General features: G+C 38.7%; 1 protein-coding gene across 11 annotated transcripts in view; it reads right to left on the bottom strand.

The window, feature by feature from the left end:
- Nucleotides 1-975: 975 nt before the first annotated feature.
- The window catches only part of NTNG1 (netrin G1), a 453,958-nt gene continuing 435,749 nt past the window's right edge, over nucleotides 976-19,184 (bottom strand). For all 11 annotated transcript variants that reach the window (XM_043963739.1, XM_043963743.1, XM_043963740.1 and 8 more), the window contains one exon: nucleotides 976-2,305. In XM_043963739.1, coding sequence (XP_043819674.1) covers nucleotides 2,079-2,305 — 227 coding nt within the window. In that variant the 3' untranslated portion in view covers nucleotides 976-2,078. The remainder of the gene's footprint in view (nucleotides 2,306-19,184) is intronic.

Raw genomic sequence — 19,184 nt, 5'->3', positions numbered from 1 at the left:
GTCTTTCTCATCTCTCTCTCATCTCTCTTGTCTCTCATCTCCCCCCCCCCCGCACCTCTCTCTCTCTCCTTTGTGTGTGTGTGTGTGTGTGTGTGTGTTTCTGTCTTTCCAGCAAGGAATGAATAGGCTGGAACTAAGCCCTTTATACTTTTCAAATATCACAAGTTATAGTTCCACAAGTCATGTTGGACTTTCTCCCCAAATTCCAGGATGGGTTGATAAATATTTTTTTAAATCCCCATAATGATATTGATAATTTCTTGGTTGCCTATAAAATGGCAACCTGCTGGAAACTAAATTTACATTGGTTTAATGTCCTTTGATTTTTCGTATCATTGAAACTTTGCATGGCTCTATTATTACCCCTCCTCTTTTGCTTGATGACATACAATATAACTGGCCTAATAAAGGCAGAAGCAAAAATATATTACACCTTGGGCAATACTCAGAACAAACTTTATTTGCCAGAGTAGCATTTTGTGACCACTTGCTGCAGGCAATTTTGACACTTGATCTAAATGCTAAATCTGAATTTATCCCAATTAATTGACTAATTTCTCATTTTCCTGCAACTTTTCCTGGATCTCCAGGTTGCCTGTCATGGGCATTCAATGTAAACATGGCATTCTAAGAGTCTCATAGTTCACCATCCTGTATAATCATGTGTCATTGTCAATCTGGGGAAGTCACGTGACTTTAACAAAAGTCCCTCTAAGGGGCTGCCAAAAAGCTTTCATGCAATCTTGGCAGGGCCTTAGAATTTTTTTCGTTTGTTTTTACAATTTTCTCAAGTGGAAATGGTCCCATATTTTGCCGACGCTGTCCAAGATAAAGAACGACAATCCTTCTTGCTGAGTCCTAATTTCAGCTGCTGAATATATGTTCAGTCCACATCACAAATAGTAAAAATGATTGTGGATCTGCCAAATGGAGGATTCCTTTTGTCTTAAGAAATGGCAATACCAATTCCTGATATCATTTATGCAGGAATTTTTATTCTTGAAATCTTCCAGATTAAAGCAACAAGAAAACATTTAGAATGTCCTTTGGTGGAATCTTATTACACTTTTTATATATGTAAACTGATATTCTTTGATGCCAGCACGTTGCTCATACAGAGGGATCTCTGCACAATTAAACAAAACAAAACCAAAAGGAAAAAAAAAAGGACAAAGAAAATGTAACTGTCTTCTTATCGGATTAGAATCAAATACATTAACAGATTGTCTTGTAACACAAATTGGCAATAATACAAAAAATCTACATCGTACATTATTTCAAGAAAAATAACTTCATTTGAATACAAAAGGATAGATACACTTCTTTTTTTTCTTCTTTCTTTTCCCTTATAGCCACTCTTGTACGGTAGGTGTACACCAGCACTGGGGCGATGTAGTGCTGCTAAGATACACAAGGATATGACTGTCTTGAGATATTTTTGGAAGGGGCTGTAACACATGTGCATCACTAACATCAGACAAAGAAATCTTTCAACCAACAAGGGTTACTTACAGAGCAACGGTCACTATAGCACAGGTTGGAAGGGATTCAGGGACTGAAGCAGGCCAATATGGCAGCTTTGACCAGATTTCCTTATACCCACAATGCACTGACAGCAAAGAATGCTTCTATTTGGTTGGTCCACACACTGGGCAGAGAGGTACAGAGAGCGCACCAGATTAGAGGCATAAATGTTTGTGTGTGTGTGTGTGTGTGTGTGTGTGTGTTTCTAGGTTGTTGTTTTTTTAATTTTTCCCTGTTTTGGGGTGAGAATGGGGAGGGCTTTTACAGCCCTTTCAATCCACAGTAAATCCTGCAGCCGGCGTTGTGATCTGTAGTAATAATATCAGCAGCTGCCAACTTGTCTGGAGTCAGAAATTAACAGTCTCAACTTGGAATTGCTGTCCACAATTGATTAATATGGCTTAGTTCAGTTAGGCCTTCTTAGTTGTTTTTGTTTTTCAAAATGTGTGTGTGTGTGTTTTTCTATGTTAGTAGCAAAAGCTTGGATTAGTTTAGCTTCCCCATGGTATAGTCCCATCAGTTGGCTGAACTTGAGGCCATAGAGTATACTGAGCCTAAAAGAGGCGTGGGCCGGTTATTATTCCTAGCAGAGCCATGAGCAGAATGAGAGAGCCCTGTGCCCTTTCCCCATGGCCAGAGTCTGAGTTGCAACTTCCAGCCTCCTCGCACCGCAGTTTCTCACACAGGATGCCAGTGTAGCCAGCTGGGCACTGACACTTCACGTTGTTGTGGCATGTCCCTCCATTCTGGCAGTGCAGGAATTCATTATCACACACATTGGCTGCAAAATGGGAAAAAAACAAAATCAACTTAAGTTCATCTGGCATAGAAAGCCCCCAGTGTATTGATTTCCTTTTCTATCCCCTTCCTCTCATACCCAGCATACAAAGAATACATGACTTGAGTTTCTAAACAATTGTCGTTTGCTACTTTTGATCAAATTAGCTATTTAAAAAAAAATAGGGAGAGAGATCTTTTTCCTTGGGGGGTGGGAGGAGGAGTATAGTCTTACAGAGTATTGTTGTCCATTTCAGGCTGCACAATACAAAACGATTTTACACCCATTGTTTGGCAGTGTCTTCTCTTCATGAGGCTAGAAACTTTTATGAATGCCTGATTTTTCCAAGAAGTTTCTGCTCTAAGATAGCACAGTGCTTGAGTCAAATGAATGGTAAAAAAAATGCCAAGCAGCATTGCTAGAACGATTAAGCATCTATATAGGCAATGACTCACACTCCCTTCATCTGGTTTTACTTACTGGCATGCACGTGTATATGTATGTGTCAGAATAGAAACAAAAAGTATGGAGGGGAAATGGTATGGGAGAGCTAGCATGCAACCAAAGTGTGTGTTAACATTGCCTTTTAATCCAGATTGAAAGACATAAAGTATATTTAATTGAAGGAGCCTCAGAAAGAACATTCACATTTGTTCCTGACAGTCTATTAGGACTTTTATTACCTTGTAAATATAGGAAGTGGAATCCAAGGTTACCTTGATTCTACATTTTCCATAATATGCTCACAGCAAAAATCCTGAATATCCAGATTTTGCTATTTCAATCAATGAATGGAATATCTTTTAATAAATCAGCAAAACAATTCAGGGATCTGAATTTTGGTCATGCCCTTCATCAAGCATCTTTTCCCATCTCACAACTCATCATTCTGATATTCTGGTTATCCTCATTAATTCTAAGTCTCCAATTCTTTTAGATAATCAAGGTTCCACTGATTAAGCAGAATATTAAATAGGACCCAGGGAAATTAAAACAATAAGAAACAGGAAAAGTCAGGAATACTTCCAAACAACATATGCTGCTTAAGCATTTAACATATAGGAGGGGGACTGTGTGGAAGGGGGAGTAGAGAGTGCAAGGTAGATCAGAGCAAGTCACGTTTTAGAAAACACAATATTTTTCCATTATTTCTCAAATCTCTTGGATCAGTTTCCTAAAAGGAAAGATCTATCACTCTATCACTCTATCACTCTATCACTCTATCTATCACTCTATCACTCTATCACTCTATCACTCTATCTATCTATCTATCTATCTATCTATCTATCTATCTATCTATCTATCTATCTATCTATCTATCTATCTATCTATCTATCTATCTATCTATCTATATCATCTATTTATCTATCATCTATCATCTATCTATCTATTTATCTATCTATCTATATCTATCTACCTATCTATTCAACTTTGGAGAGAGAGAGGAAGAAGAAGGGGAAGTGGTGGGTAGAGGGAGAGATGAAGGGAAGCAAGGGGATGAGAGGAGAGATACTGAAAGAGGCAGAGAAAGATGCAGAGAAACAAAGACAAATGCAGATATAAAGGCAAGAGAAACAGAGAGAGGGAAAGAGGGCACTGCAGAGCATGTGCCAGATCCATGGAGCCCAGTGTACTTTAAAAACACAAGCCAAAACAGAAAAAGGAAAATAAACAAAATCCCCCCCACATTGTTACCTCCCAAGATATGACGACACATGACCTTGTACTGTTCATAAATCATGTTCCTTTCAACAATATGTCACCTTAAAAAAGCAGCTTCTTCCCACACCGACTCCTGCTTAGTCTGTGTGGGCAAATGAGCTTGAGAAATGATGCCTGTGCACAGCCACATAGTTAATAAAAAGTGACCAATGAGCATCTTCCCATTTTATCGCCTCTCTCAATAATTCCTTTCTCGTTTCAAATGTAGTTTTATAACTCATTGGCATAATTCTGAAATGCACCCACACTCAGTAATCTATAAATGTCAACACAGAATATTAATGGGTCCTGAAAATGGAACTTTTGAAATTCTCATATAACACATGCTCTTCCAAATTCTAATATGCACTCCTGTGGCCCTGTTGCAATGGCAGTCTTTATTACTAAGTTAAGTTCCTCTCCTTTGGCTGCTTTGAGATTATGATTACAGTACAGATTATACTAGCTCATGAGGTACATTTATGAGTTTCGGAATTCACGGATGGCCTAAAGAAACAATAAGTGTGGGACCTACTTTGCCAACTGGTTATGGGGGTTAAACTGATGATGCATTTTAAAAAAATGAAATCCAGCTCAGCATTCAGTTGTTTCCTTTTGTGACATCTCAGAATATATTTATCTGCATGGTGCAACCCAGGATAATCAAATCAGACATTAGGTGCCAGAATTTAAAGATAAAATGTTCAGTGTTTATTCTTTAAAGGAACAGATTCCTGAGCAAGACATTCCCTTTCGTTTGGGCAACAGTGGTGGTGAAATATTTGTTCCATCAATATTGATAATTGCTGGCCTTGAGTAATTGAGTACAAATCAATAGTTAATTAAATGTCTCCTTTTTAAAAATCAGTCCTTTTCTTCTGATTTTGGTCCTGAATATTAATTAGCTATTTACCTGATTTTTCTTTCTTTCAAGATTTTCAACACCAATGCTAAAAGTTAAATTTCAATGACGTTTTACATTAAAAAGTAGCCATGAATTAATTAACTTGATGGTTATACAAAATTTAGTAAAATAATGTGCCTGAAAAGATTCCTGGAGCTGCATGATCTTATGAGTTTCAGAGGGAGAAAGGCAGGTTTTTTCCTGTACAAATTGCAGATGGGAATGCTTTTCCCTTCCTGAAAAAGGTATGCTAGCCTAGAAGTATGGAATGAAACTTGCATTTTCAGACAAGGTCAATGTATGGATTTGCTTTGCTTCGTTATACATATTTGTTATGGGGGAGGGATTCTTTGAGGGCAGAGCGATTGGTGAGTAAGGAGAGTGATTAAAAAAAAGAAGAAAATAAAATAAATGGAACGTTATAATAGTATATATCCAGAAGAGAACAAAAGAAAGTTCAGATAGGGATGTTGACATTCAGGGAGGTTTTGTTATTTCTGTTTTAAATTTAATACATACTTTAAAACTACAAATGGCATAAACAGTTTCATATGCAATCCTCTTTTCTGTTGTTTCTAGAGTGAAATGTTGGTGAGGTTGGTGTTCCTTACATGCTGAGTTTGAACACCATTTGCAGGAAATCTTTCTTGATTCCTCCAGGTACTATTTTGCTCCTTTCCCAAACTACCTCCTGTTCATTTTGCATCAATTATCCATATACTTAGACATATGGATATGGTGTCTCCCATATTAGAAGGAAAGCTCCTGGAAGGCAGGGTTGGGTTTTTTTCTTTTGTTTTGTTTTGTTTTTGTTTTTGTCTTCATATACCCAATGTTTGACATATAATAGGCATTTAATAAATGGTAACTGATTAGTTAATTTTTAAAAAAAGCAATAATAATAATAATAATTTTTTGAGATTGGGCCTATTGTCTTGCCTCAGCTAGAACTGTAGCTACCACTCATGGGCCTGATTCAACTTTTGATCAACATGGGACCTTTGACCTTCCCCTTTTCCCACTTGGGAACATTTACTGTCTTAGGTAACTTGATGGCTCCTTACTCCCTGAGGCTTAGCATGTTAGTTCCCAGACTTAGTGCTGCTACCTGATTGGGTCTAACCCACTACAACACAGAACTCCCAAAGCCCTAGTGATCTATTAGCCTTAGCCTCCCCCAGTAGCATGGATTATATTCATGCACCACAGAATGCTACTTGGAGTATACTCTATTTCTACTGAACTCACTCAAGCATCCTCTACAGCAGTGATGTCAAACTCAAGAAGTAGATCCCTGTAGGCCACACATTGATTTGGAAAACCACAAATTAACATTATCTATGTTGTATTTTAATTTATTTTGTTGAACATTTCCCAATTACATTCAAATCTGGTCTCAGTGGTACTCTGGAGTTTTGCACCTACAAGGAGCCAGAAGGCCTTGAGTTGGACACCTTTGCTCTATAGAACAGATGACATTTTGTTTCCAAAGGGTTACATTCCTTCTAATCCAGATTCAATGTGAACATAGGCTACCAGTCCTGTTGTAATTAGAGAACTTTGATGCTGCTGAAGAATGCTACTTAATCTTAGCACAATGTCTTATTCATTCCTCTCTCCAGAATCTCTTTAAAACACTGAATTTCTCTGGTTGAATGAATTAGCTAGTTGACTGACAAGCGTTTTTCAAGTCTTTCTTCTGGTTGTGGAACTGTGTACCTGCTCTGGATATAAAACAAGACATAAAAGATAGCATCTCTGCTTTCACAGAATCTGCAGTCTAGGTGGGAGGACACAACATCAGACAAAAGCTGACATCAGACAGTTAGGGAAGTAACAAAGCAATGGGAGAAATGGATTTGAATATGGAATGACTGAGGGCACACAGTTCAAGCAAAGCTTTTCGGTAGGTAATTTTGATCTGGGTCTGGAAAGGAGGTGATAGGCATATATTAATAGAGAAGGATGCTTTCTGTTGGGAAAGGGCAGAGTATGACAGGGGTGGTGAGCATATTGGCTTGACTGCAGTAGAGAGAATGTGGAGTTGAGGCAGCAGTTTTGAAGTGTTTGGGGAGTGGATATCATGACTAATGGAGGACCTTGCTTTTCTGGTTACCTTCTACAAGAAGACTTTCTGAGTCCTCCTTACTTAACCTTAGTATCTTCTCTCTGAAATTATGCTCAATGCATTCTGTACATGTCTTGTTTTTATGCATCTTATCTCCCCAACTAAAGCATAAGCTCCTTGAGATTTGAGATTACTTTTTTCTTTTCTTTGTATCCCAAAGACTTGGCACAGGGCCTGACACATAGTAAGAACTTAATAAATCCCTGTTGATTTGACTGGACCTTGAATGGCAGATGTTTAAAAGGGTACCATTGGGTAGTGGACAGAGTGATAGGCTTATAGAAAGGAAGATTTGAGCTGGAATATGACCTCAGACACAACCTAATTGGTTAGTCCAGGCCCTTTATCTCTTGGCTTCAAATTCTTCCCCTGTAAGTTGAGGATAATAATAATACTTGTAGTATCTGTCTCACACAGAGGGGATTAAATTAAATCATGTGTGTGAAGAAATTTGCAATTCTTAAGTGATGTTTAAATGTCAGTTGTTCCTTTTTTTTTTTCTTCATCCAGGCTAAGAAGTTGGCCAAGGAATAATATGATAACATTTTTGGACATAATGATAAGAGGCATGGAAAAAAATAGTGGCCTCAAAGTTCAGGTGCCACCTCTAACATGTAATGGCTGTGTTACCTTGGGCAGGCTATCCATTTGACCTCTCAGTGTCAGGTGGTGGCAGTATCAGAATAGAGAAGGGGAAGTATTAGAAAGACGTTGCAAAGGTGGCATCAACAGGCCTTGACAAAAGACTGGACATGGGGTGGGGTACGGTCGATAGCGAGGAGTCGAGGATGACGCCTACATTGGGAACCTGAGCAATTAGGTTATTGCTGCATCCTTTGACAGCAATAGGGAAGTTAGGAGGAGAGGAAGACTTGGGAAGAAAGATAAGTATAAGGTGCAGAACAGTTGCTGCTCTGCTCTCAGAGTGGGGTTCCCTCCATCACTGGGAGTTTCTTCAATCAATGAAATTACATGTCTGGGAAAAAAGATTAGGCCAGAGGTAGGTAAAAGAGAAAGGATAATGTTATAATGTTTCAATAATAAGAGTGGAAGCTGGTGAAGAAGACCCTGGATGAAGTCAGTAGATAAAGGAATGTGATTGTAGGGTTGGGTGATTCTGAAGGACACTATAGTAAGAATCAACAAGTTTTGGCAACTGATTGGGAGATGAATCGATGAATGAAAATAGGTTTATGAGTCCTTAAGACTGAAGAGATGATGGCATCATTGATGGTCAGTTTTATTAATGAATTGCAAAAACTGAGAAATGCTGATATTTTATTTAGGGGAAAATCTCACTTCTTTTCCTTGGTCTATGGTATTCCGAAGTGATCAACAACAACAAAAATCTGCCTAGCGCTCAGTTTTTTAAAAATCTATGATAGAATGAGTTTAGAAAAAATGGGTGACTTTTAATGTCAGGGCCATCTCCAACATTCTATGGTTTGCATATGCATTTTTCATTGGTGAGGTTTATGGATTTACAAGGCACAGAAATGTTAGAGAACATCCTGACTGTTGAATACTTGATGACTTTAACTTCTTCTTGTGCTGATGATGCTTACATTTTCTTATTTAATCTCAGTTGGCCAAGTAGGTCTTAAAGGGTGTCTCTTGTGCCTGCCTAAGGATCCAGCCCTGACTTTGCTGCTAACCAGCTGTGTGACATTGGTCAAGTCACTTAATTTCACTGTGCCTCAGATGTTTTCATCTATCTATAAAATGAGAATCATAAAATATGCCCTTCAGATTTCCTCATAGGAACATTCATTGTGAAGATCAAATGAAAGAAGCTATATCAAAGTGCTCTGAAAAAATTTAAAGCACAGGATAACCACAAACTGTTATTCAAAATTCTCCTGAAATCCTTTCTTATAAAGAAAGCTCACAGTAGGTAGGTTGGGGGGGGGGTAGAATCATTTCTTTCAAATTAATGAGTTAAACATTGCCTTTCCTCATGAGTCTAATTGAAGATGCCTAATTGGAGAGCAGAAAATCAACATCTTCCTGACAACACCCCTATGTAGAAGAGAGAGTAAAAACAAAAAAACTAATAGCAAGCCTGATGTGTATATGTGATCTGTATGTTTGGAGTCTATAGAGTGTGAATGTGTTGGATAGTAATATGGCGTCTCTGAATGTTTGATGCATTCAAACTGAGTATACCATCATAATGCCTTAGGACATATACTTTCTCAGGGATATCACATACATTCCCACCTCTGACGGGCATTCTCTTATATTAGTTACAGTGTAAAATGTTCTCTAAACCTTGATAACAAAGCAGCAATTGGTAGGGTGGACTAGAATCCAAGAAACTCCTAATACTTCCAAACACATATGGAAAGAAAGATGGATTTGAAGTCAGGAAGACTGGCATTAAAATCCCATCTTGGTCATTGATTTTCTATATGTTTGATTAATGAATCAATTGACTAACAAACTCATTGAGCACCTACTTTGTGCCAAGTACCATTCTAGGTGCCAGGGATAGGCCCTGTCCTCAAGGAACTTATATTCAGATCAAGTCATTTGACTTATCTGAGCTTTAGTTCCTTATCTATAAAATGGGAAGAACGATAAAATACCTGTTCAAGGGTAGTTGTAAAGATCAAAGAAGATGGAATATACATAAAGCACTTTGTAAACCCCAAAGACCTCTATAAATGTCAGTTTTTATTACTGTCATTATTGCTTTAGCGTCAAGGAGAATTGTGGTTTGGTCTGTTTCTAACACATCTGAATTGTGTAACCTCGGACAAGTCACTTAAACTCTCAGCTTCTTAGACAACTTCCTAAGATGATAAATTACAGAAGATTTGAAAATCTAGGTTGATAGAAGGAGTTTTACACTCAAAGAGTTCCCATTGTTAATGAAATCCTAAGTCATGGCCTACATATGTACATACATACATACATGTGTTTATGTATATATGTGTATATATGTATGTGTACGTGTATATGAATATATTTTTGTATGTGTATATGCAGATATATGTACACACATATAATGCTATATATAGTATATATATGCATACATATATACATGTATGTATAAACAATAAGGAGACAATGTGGTATAGTGGCTAGGTCATGGATCTTGGAGTCAGTAAGAGCTACATTCAAATCTGTCAGCCAGCCAAGAAGATTAAGTGTTAAGTGCAGGGGATACAAAAAGTGACAACATATAGTCCCTACCCTCAAGAAATTCACAATATAATGTGGGAGACAACAAGCAAATATGTAAGTTATATACAGGATATATATATATATATATATATACATACATACATACATACATACAGTATAACCAAGAAAAAAAAACTAATAGTGAAAATATTGGAATTAAGAGGGGTTGGGAAAGACTTCCAGAAGATGAGATTTTACTTGGGACTTGAAGGAAGTCAGGAAAGCATGGAGGCAGAGAGGGAGAGGGAGAGAAGTTGAGGCATGGGGGACAGGCAGAGAAAATGCTCAGAACTGAGAGATGGAGTGTTTTGTTCAAGGAGGCCTGTGTCAAGGGGCAGCTAGGTGGTGCAGGGGATAGAGCACCGGCCCTGGAGTCAGAAGGACCTGAGTTCAAATCTGGCCTCAGACACTTGACACTTACTAGCTGTGTGACCCTGGGCAAGTCACTTAACCCCAATTGCCTCACCCCCCCCCCAAAAAAAAGAGGCCAGTGTCATTGGATCAAAGAGCCTACAGTGCAGAGTAAGGTTTAAGACTGGAAGGTTAAGTGTCAGGGGAGAGAGATAGGTTGTGAGGGGCTTTAAATGCCAAATGGGAGATTTTGTATGTGATCGTGGAGGTGCTATGGATCCACTGGCGTTTATTGATTGCAGGGCGGGGGTGTGAGATAAGACAGGGTCAGAATTGCAATTTAGGAAAATCACTTTGGTGGATGAACAGAAGATGAATTGGAGTACCAGGAGACTTGAGACAAGCAGACCCACTAATGGGCTATTGCAATGCAGCAGGCACGAGGTGATGGGGGTTAAGCCAGGGTGGTGGCATTATCAGAACAAAGAAGGGGGGAGTATTTGAGAGAGATTACAAAGGTGTAGTCAACAGGCCTTGACAAAAGATTGGATGTGGGGTGGGGTGGGTAATGAGGAGTTGAGAATGACACCTGTGTTGGGAAACTGAGGGATTAGGATGTTGCTGCATCCTTTGATAGCAATAGGGCAGTTAGCAGGGGAGGAAGACATACGAAGAAACATAATGAGTTCAGTTTTGGACATGTCTAGTTTAAAATGTCTATAAAACATCCAGATTGAGCAATCTGAAGGACAGTTGTAAAGCCAAGATTGGAACTCAGCAGACAGGTTAGGGCAGGGTAATTAGATTTAAGGATCATTAGCATAGAGATGGTAATTAAATCTACGGAAGCTAATGAAATGCCAAATAAAGTCTTATAGAGAGAAGAAAAGAGGACCCAGGACAGAAACCTGTGGAACACCTTCAGTTAAGAGGGTGTGACCTTGTTTAAGATCCAGCTAAAGAGACTAAGAAGGAGTATTCTGACAGCTATGAGGAGAACCAGGAGAGAGCGGTGTCCCAAAAGCCTAGAGAAAAGAGAGAGTATCAAGGAGGAGACAGTGCAACAGTGTTAAAAGCTGCCGAGAGGTCATGGAGAATGAGGACTGAGAAAAGGTTGTTGGATTTGGCCACAAAAAAAATCATTAGTAACTTTGGAGAGAGTAGTTTTGGTGGAGTGGTGAAGTCAAAAACTGGATTATAAGGGGTTAAGAAGTGATCAAAAGGAGAGCAGTGGAGGCACCTATTGTAGAGAGCCTTCTCTAGGAGTTTAGCCACATAGGGCAGAAGAAATATAAAATGAAAGCATGAATGAAAGGACAAAGAGAGGGTTTGGGGGGCTAGGGAGACAGGCAGGTTTGTACACAACAGGGAAGGAGTCAGTAGACAAGGAGAGATTAAAAATAAGTGGGGATGACAAAGTTGGAATATCTGTTGGAAGAGATAGGATATAATGAGATCATTTGTGCAGGTGAAAGGGTGGGTCTTAGTAAGGAGTAAGGCCACCTCTTCATGAAGGCAGGGGTGAAGGAGGGGAGTGGAAGGAAGCATATGGGTGATATAAGATAAGGAATAGGGGAAAAGAAGGAACTTATAGCAAATGGCCTCTTTTTTTTCCCGAAAAATGTGAGGTAAGGTTCTTAGCTATGAGGGTGTGAGGAAGGGAGCCACAAAAGGTTTGAGAAGAGGTGAAAAGGTTTGTAAGAGCTGCTTTGGAGAATAGGATAGTGACTTAATAATGGAGGCATAAAAGGATTTCCATGTGGCAATAAAGGTCCAGTTGAGGTTGTGTAATATAAATTGGTAGTGGTCCCACTCAGAACAGTTGCATAATTTTATCCACTTATATTTGGCAACAAATATGTAGGGGTGAAGGTGGAAGATAGTGGGAGTCATTCAAGGCTGAGGTTTGGAGGACAAATCTCCCCTAATTCCCTTATTGTATGGGCAAATTACATAATCTTACTGTGCCTCAGTTTCCTTATCTGTTAGGTAGGGGTGTTGGACATCGCCTCCAAGGTTGCCTAGCACCTCTAAGTCTACTATCCTAATGTGTATATAGGTAGATAACAACTGTTTTTATTGTTGAAGATAATGATGATGATGATTATTATTACTATGGGAGAGAATTACTTGAGAACACAGTAGCAACTTTTGCTGATTACAGCTGTTCAAACTCCATGTCAGAGGATGAAACCCTTCTGATTTCTATGTAACAAGCATAAGTTATGGAGCTTAAGGAACTAAGGTGATGAGAAAGATAGAAGTTGCCAGCCAAGCTGTCAGATACAATGGGAAATGAAATGTGTGAGGGCTTAAATTCCAAAGGCAGCCATCATATTCTGATTTCTCTACTACCAATGAATCTCCAATGGCATAATTCCCATGAGGGATGATACTTCCTCTTGACCACTCAGGGGAAACATCATTCAAAGTATCCAAGCATCCTTCAATCAAACTCATACATTCCAACCAAAGTGAAGATTTAGTCAAATGACTTCAAGGTTGGGATGAGCATCACTAACTTAAAGGTCCAGAAAGTTCTCAGTTTTCACAGACCTGAAAAAAAAAATAGTCCACAGACCTGAAAATGTGGAAGGAGAATTAATGCACTGTGAAATGCCATCAGGTAAAAATGGATGAGTTCTTCCTCCAAAGTGATCATTAATATTGTATTAAAATCATGTTTAGGGCCAGACTTTCCTAGATGAAATGTTCACAAACCCTTTCTGAGAAACCACTAGGTTTTATCTAATGCTGTGGGAAACAAAACATTCTTTGAATTTAAATAATTGAAAATGTTGCTTCCTTGTTTCTTTTGTCTAATGATAACCATTAACATGTGCAACTAGGTTTCATAGTGGATAGAGCACTAGGCTTGGAATCAAGATTTATCATCTTAAATTCAAATCTGCCCTTAAGCACTTACTTACCCTGGGCAAGTAATTTAACCCTGTTTGCCTCAGTTCCTCATCTGTAAAATGTGAAATGTAAAATGGCAAACCACTGCCAAGAAAACTCCAAATGGGGTCATGAACAGTTGGACAGAACTGAAGAATGACTGAATGTCAAAACAACAAAGGGTGGAGTTTAAATCAAGGTACATGTAAGCACAACATCATGTGTAGTATATACAGGAACTGATAAATTTATCATCTGATGAGATAATAACAATGCTATTATTTTAAGCAGTAGTAGCTTATATAACCATATTTTGCCATCTTATTAAACAACTGCATGTTATCAACAAACTTTGTTCTATTTTAACAACCAATTAAATTATCTATTTCTAAATAACACAAACCACAATGCTTCAGCAGAACCACAAATGGTCCAAATTGTTCTCATTCCTAAATCTACTAAGACCTGACTAAATAATCTTAGTTTTCTCTCATCCACGCCTTCCTTTCAATGGGAAGTCATGAGAAGAGTCTTCTAACATTCACAGTTAAAATACATTGATTTCAGGTTTTGGTCACCATAGGTTATATACTCAGTATATGCAAACATTTATGTTCTTACAGTGATGAAATTGCATGTCCAGATAAAAAATACTTGTACAAAGATGTATTTCTATTTTGGAGAAGGGGAGGGAAGGAAAGAGAGGGAGTCAGCTTCAGAATTAAGATGGCCTACTTTTGGGGGGGCCAGGGCAATGAAAGTTAAGTGACTTGTTCAGGGTCACACAGCTAGTAAGTGTCCAGTTTCTCTGGCCAGATTTGAACTCAGGTCCTCCTGAATCCAGGGCTGCTGCTTTATCTACTATGCCACCTAGCTGTCCTTTGGATGACCTACTTTAAAGTCCCACTTCTAACAGATACTGGCTGGTTAAATGACTGGCCTAGGGGGTCACACAGCTAGTGTCTGAGGCTGGACTTGAACTTGGGTCGGGAGGCTACAGATTAAAGAGATTGGAAGCACCCCAAAAACTTGACCTACTTTGCATTTTTCATCAATAGAATCTTTTCTGCTTGCTGACTCATCGTGAGGTAGACGTACATTCTGACCTTTAGATCACTTATGGCCATACCTTTACCAAGAACTCTCTCCCCTTGAATAATATACTTTTCCTTCACACAATTATATATACCTCTCATGTTGTTAATGATACTCGTTCATTGGGGGCAGCTAGGTGGTGCAGTGGATAAAGCACCAGCCTTGGATTCAGGAGGACCTGAGTTCAAATCTAGCCTCAGACACTTGACACTTACTAGCTGTGTGACCCTGGGCAAGTTACTTAACCCTCATTGCCCTGCAAAAAAAATAAAAGATATTCGTTCATTCATCTATCTATCTATCTATCTATCTATCTATCTATCTATCTATCTATCTATCTGTTTTTGGGTGGGAAATGTGGGTTAAGTGACTTGCCCAGGGTCACACAGCTAGTAAGTGTCAAGTGTCTGAGGCTGGATTTGAACTCAGGTCCTCCTGAAGCCAGGGCTGGTGCTTTATCCACTATGCCACCTAGCTGCCCCCTGTTAATGATATTTAGATCTCACACACACACACACACACACACACACACACACACACATACACACACACACACATGTTTCTGTGTTGGAATGGGATATCCAAGTAAAAATGTTCTATAGGCCGTTTGACATACGAGCCTCAAATGTTGATGAGTAAGGGTACAGCTAAGGAGATCTTAAATTTCATATTTCTTTTGCCCTTTTCCAATTTCCCAAGAGTGTTTTCCATCCTTGGTAGAATATAAACTCAAGAGTAAGTACTTGACCATCTTTCATCTTTGTATTCCCATTACCTCGTACAAAGTATGAATTTCTTAAATGCTTTCCAAATTGAGCTGAAAGGATATTCCACATCAGCATATGCTAGTGACAAAGAGAAACCTCCTAAGAACCCCACTAATACTGAGTAGTGGTGCTTCAAGCCAGTCCCTGATCTCTAGCACTGACTAATGGAGAGGGGTGTGTATGCTTGAAAGGAGACATCTATATCATTACTGCATATGTGGTTATTGTTTGTTCTCTGTGAAGAAAAAAATCTCATATTCCAATGTTTAAAAGTATTTTGTAGAGTGAAAATTTAATTTCACTATTCCTCCTTGTCAGGTTACAGCCAAATATTTCCTTAGAGACTTAATTTTTTCTTAAATATATTTGGCAGGAATAGCTCTAAATATGGCCTAAACCCTCTTAGGATTTTTAAAATTTAAGTATGAAAAATAGCTATAGAATTCAGCAGTAACTTTTTCTTATTTTTTTTTTAAACCCAATAATCCATTCTAATTCATTCTTGCCTTCAGTGGGCCTCAGCATCCTTCTAACTATCTCTTGACAATGTCAAACCAAGTCTTGGGAGGTGCTTTTATAATGTCAGGATGAAACAAAATTATTTCCCTAGTAATTCCAGTGTCAAGGCAAAATATATTGATGTCAATACCTTCAAGGTGAGAGAAAAACATTAAAAAAATAATGAAGTCAAGACAATGAAAAAAAAAAAAACACTGACAACACCAGTCAGTTAGGAGATGCCTGAAGTTAAATTAAATGTATTGTTTATCCCTCCTCCCCGCCTCCATTAGGAAGAACAAATGGGAACATTCTAAAGCATGCTAACTGTGGTTAACACAGGAAAATAGGAGTAAGGGTAGAAATGATTCCCAGGAATAGCCTCTGTCCAGAATCCCAAACCACTTTTCTCACATCATTCAGCCCTTGATGATAGCCTCGATAATAGAGACTGCGCTTGCTTCTTCCCCAGGTAAATACTGAGGACACAGATCACAGAATATTACTTAGAATCAGAAGAGACTGATCCAGTTGATATAGGGACAAGAATCACCTGGACAACATTTCCAATAATTAGTGATCCAGCCTTTACTTGAAGACATTAGAGGGAGAACCTACTGCCTCCAAAGGAAGCCCATTTTGATAGATTTTGGATAACTCCAGATGACTTTGATGTTTTCTGACATTGAGCCCCAATTTGCTTCTCTGCAACACCCACCCATGACTTTTAGTTCTGCTTTTTAGGGCTGAGCAGAATAAGTCTAATTCAATTCCTCCATTTTATAGTCCTTCAAAGGCTTGCAGACAAGTACAGTCAAGTCTCCTCTTTTCCTTTTTCTTTCAAATAATCTTCATGTCATGTTGCTTTCCTTTGAAACCTCTCCTGTTTATTAATATCCATTCTAAGAGGTGGCACTAAGAATGGAACACAATTCACAGCAGCAGGGTTCATATTTCGTTTTTGTTTTTGTTTTTTGGGGGGAATTGGGGTTAAGTGACTTGCCAAGAGTCACACAACTAGTAAGTGTTAAGTGTCTGAGACCAGATTTGAACTCAGGTCCTCCTGAATCCAGGGTTGGTGCTCTATCCACTGTGCCACCTAGCTGCCCCAGGGTTCATATTTCATATCTCAGAGCTAAGTGTAAAGCCAGTATGCCTTGTTGCCAATTTTCATTAAAAGTGACACCCCATCTTAATATGAATAACTGAGGTCAGTTCCCCATTTTGCCCTAGCTAGTCACAAGAAAGAAGCAAACAGGGCCTAGAACCAAGATCCTTCTTTTCTGTAAAACTCAGAGATGACCTTGTGATCCTTGGATCTAGACCCAAATGGGGTGGTTTCACTGGAAAGACACTTACTCACAGAAATAGAGTGGAAGGAGACAAATTAGTTCCAACACAGTAGATTTGTCATTTGCACGGTCCAAGGAACATGCCTTCCACTTTTCAATAACATGTATCATGATCAGATTTTTTCCCCAAATCCTCCCCTCTTCTAATTTGCCTATTATTGTCAAGAGTACCATCATTTTCCCAGTCCCGTAGACTCTCAACCTTAAGTAATCCTTTATTCCTCTCAAAGTTGCCCCACATATCCAATGTGTTGTGAAGTCTTGTCGTTCTACCTTTATAACATCTCTCTAGTCATGCAATTATCACCCAGATATGGGTCCTGACCACCTCAGGCCTGGAATATTGCATTAGCATTCTAGTTATTCTCCCTCACTTCCAAGCTCTCTCTACTCAACTCCATTCTCCACTAACCTTCCAAACTGATCTTCTTAAAGAACAGGGACTCATTATTACCTCTAGAACCAAATATAAAATTCTCTCTTTGACTTTCTTCCTAACTTTCCAGTATTATACTCTACTCCTTTCCATGGATTTGAATCTAGCAAAACTGAATCTCTTGCAATTCCTTACACATAACATGACATCTTTGGACTCCTTGACTTTTTGCTGGGACTTCTCTCCCATCTTTTCTTCACCTCTTGGCTTCTCTGGCTTCCTTGCAGACTCAGCTCAAATCCACTTATATACAAGAGACCTGGTCTTCTCCATTCCTCTGATCCCTGACCCGGTGTTAGAACTTTCCCTTTGAGGTTACCTCGCATTTACACTGAATATACTCCAGGTGTACAGAGTTGTTTGCACACAGTCTCTCTGATTAGACTGTGAGCTCCTACAGGGCAAGATACCCTGTTTTTGCCTTTCTTTGTCCCCAGAACCTGACATATAGCAAGTCCTTAATAAATGCTTATTGATTGCTTCACTGAGAAATGGCTAGGTCAGAATTTGGTAACTGAACTTTATTCATTGTCACTCTTTATAGGCTACTGGTTAAAAGAGAGAGCCATGTCCTTACTTAATAAAGACACTTGTGCAATTCTGACTGCTTTTCTTTCCCCATAAACATTTATGTTTCTCTGGCATGGCTTGTTTTGACATTTCTTCTCTGGCTCAGTGTGTGTGTGTGTGTGTGTGTGTGTGTGTGTGTGTGTGTGTGTGTGTGTGTTACTGGGGTAGGGCTAGAAGTAGGGGAGAATAACTTCCATCAAGTGCATCCTACATCCTAGCTGTCACTCATCTTGACATCTCTATGGAGGTTATGTCAGCAGTATATCTCTGATATTCATGTGATTCTCTCCCCAATTAGATTACAAATTCTTTGAGGTGAGGGACCATCTTATTCTCATTGCTTAAGATACATAGTATTTGATTAATAAATGATTCTTAATAATTGATTTACTCGTGCTTCTCTCTATTCTCTACTGAGGAAGTTAACCTAGTTGAAAATAATATTTTGTTCATAGGGTTTTAAAATGTTGAGAAAAAATAAAAAGACCCTTAGGCTTAGATGGAGCTGAGTTGTGAGACTAATATTAAATAATTTTATGCAAAGTAACTTTTACAAAAGATCAGCTAGGAGGAGAGCGTTCATGGAGGTATAGTTTGGTTGTCAAGGCAACTCTCTAATCAATGGAAAAGAGACAGTCACAAGGGTTTTGTACAGACTGAGAGCAAAACTGTAGTACATACTTTGTTCCATCTTTTCTGTTTCTGATCTTGAAGAAGAAAGTAAAAGAAGCTATAGGAAAAAAGAATGTTTCAGATTTTCCGAAGAATAGTAAGGCATTTTTTTTCTCAGGAGAAAGAAAAATCTTGTTAGCTGTTTGGAGAGAGCTGAACATTGGCTAGCAATACGAGGCACCTATGACACTCAGTTGAAGTGGCAGTAGGAAAAGAATTATATGGTATTTGCTGGGAATTCATGAATAGGCTAAGGACCTCAGAGCTTTTTGATACTTAAAGAACTGCAAGATAAAGTTAGAGGTTCTCCAAGAAGTAGAC

Source organism: Dromiciops gliroides, chromosome 4 (genome assembly GCF_019393635.1).
Source record: "Dromiciops gliroides isolate mDroGli1 chromosome 4, mDroGli1.pri, whole genome shotgun sequence".
NCBI lineage: Eukaryota > Metazoa > Chordata > Mammalia > Microbiotheria > Microbiotheriidae > Dromiciops > Dromiciops gliroides.
Note: the sequence above shows the minus strand (reverse complement) of the source record. Positions and strands in the feature narration are given on the sequence as shown.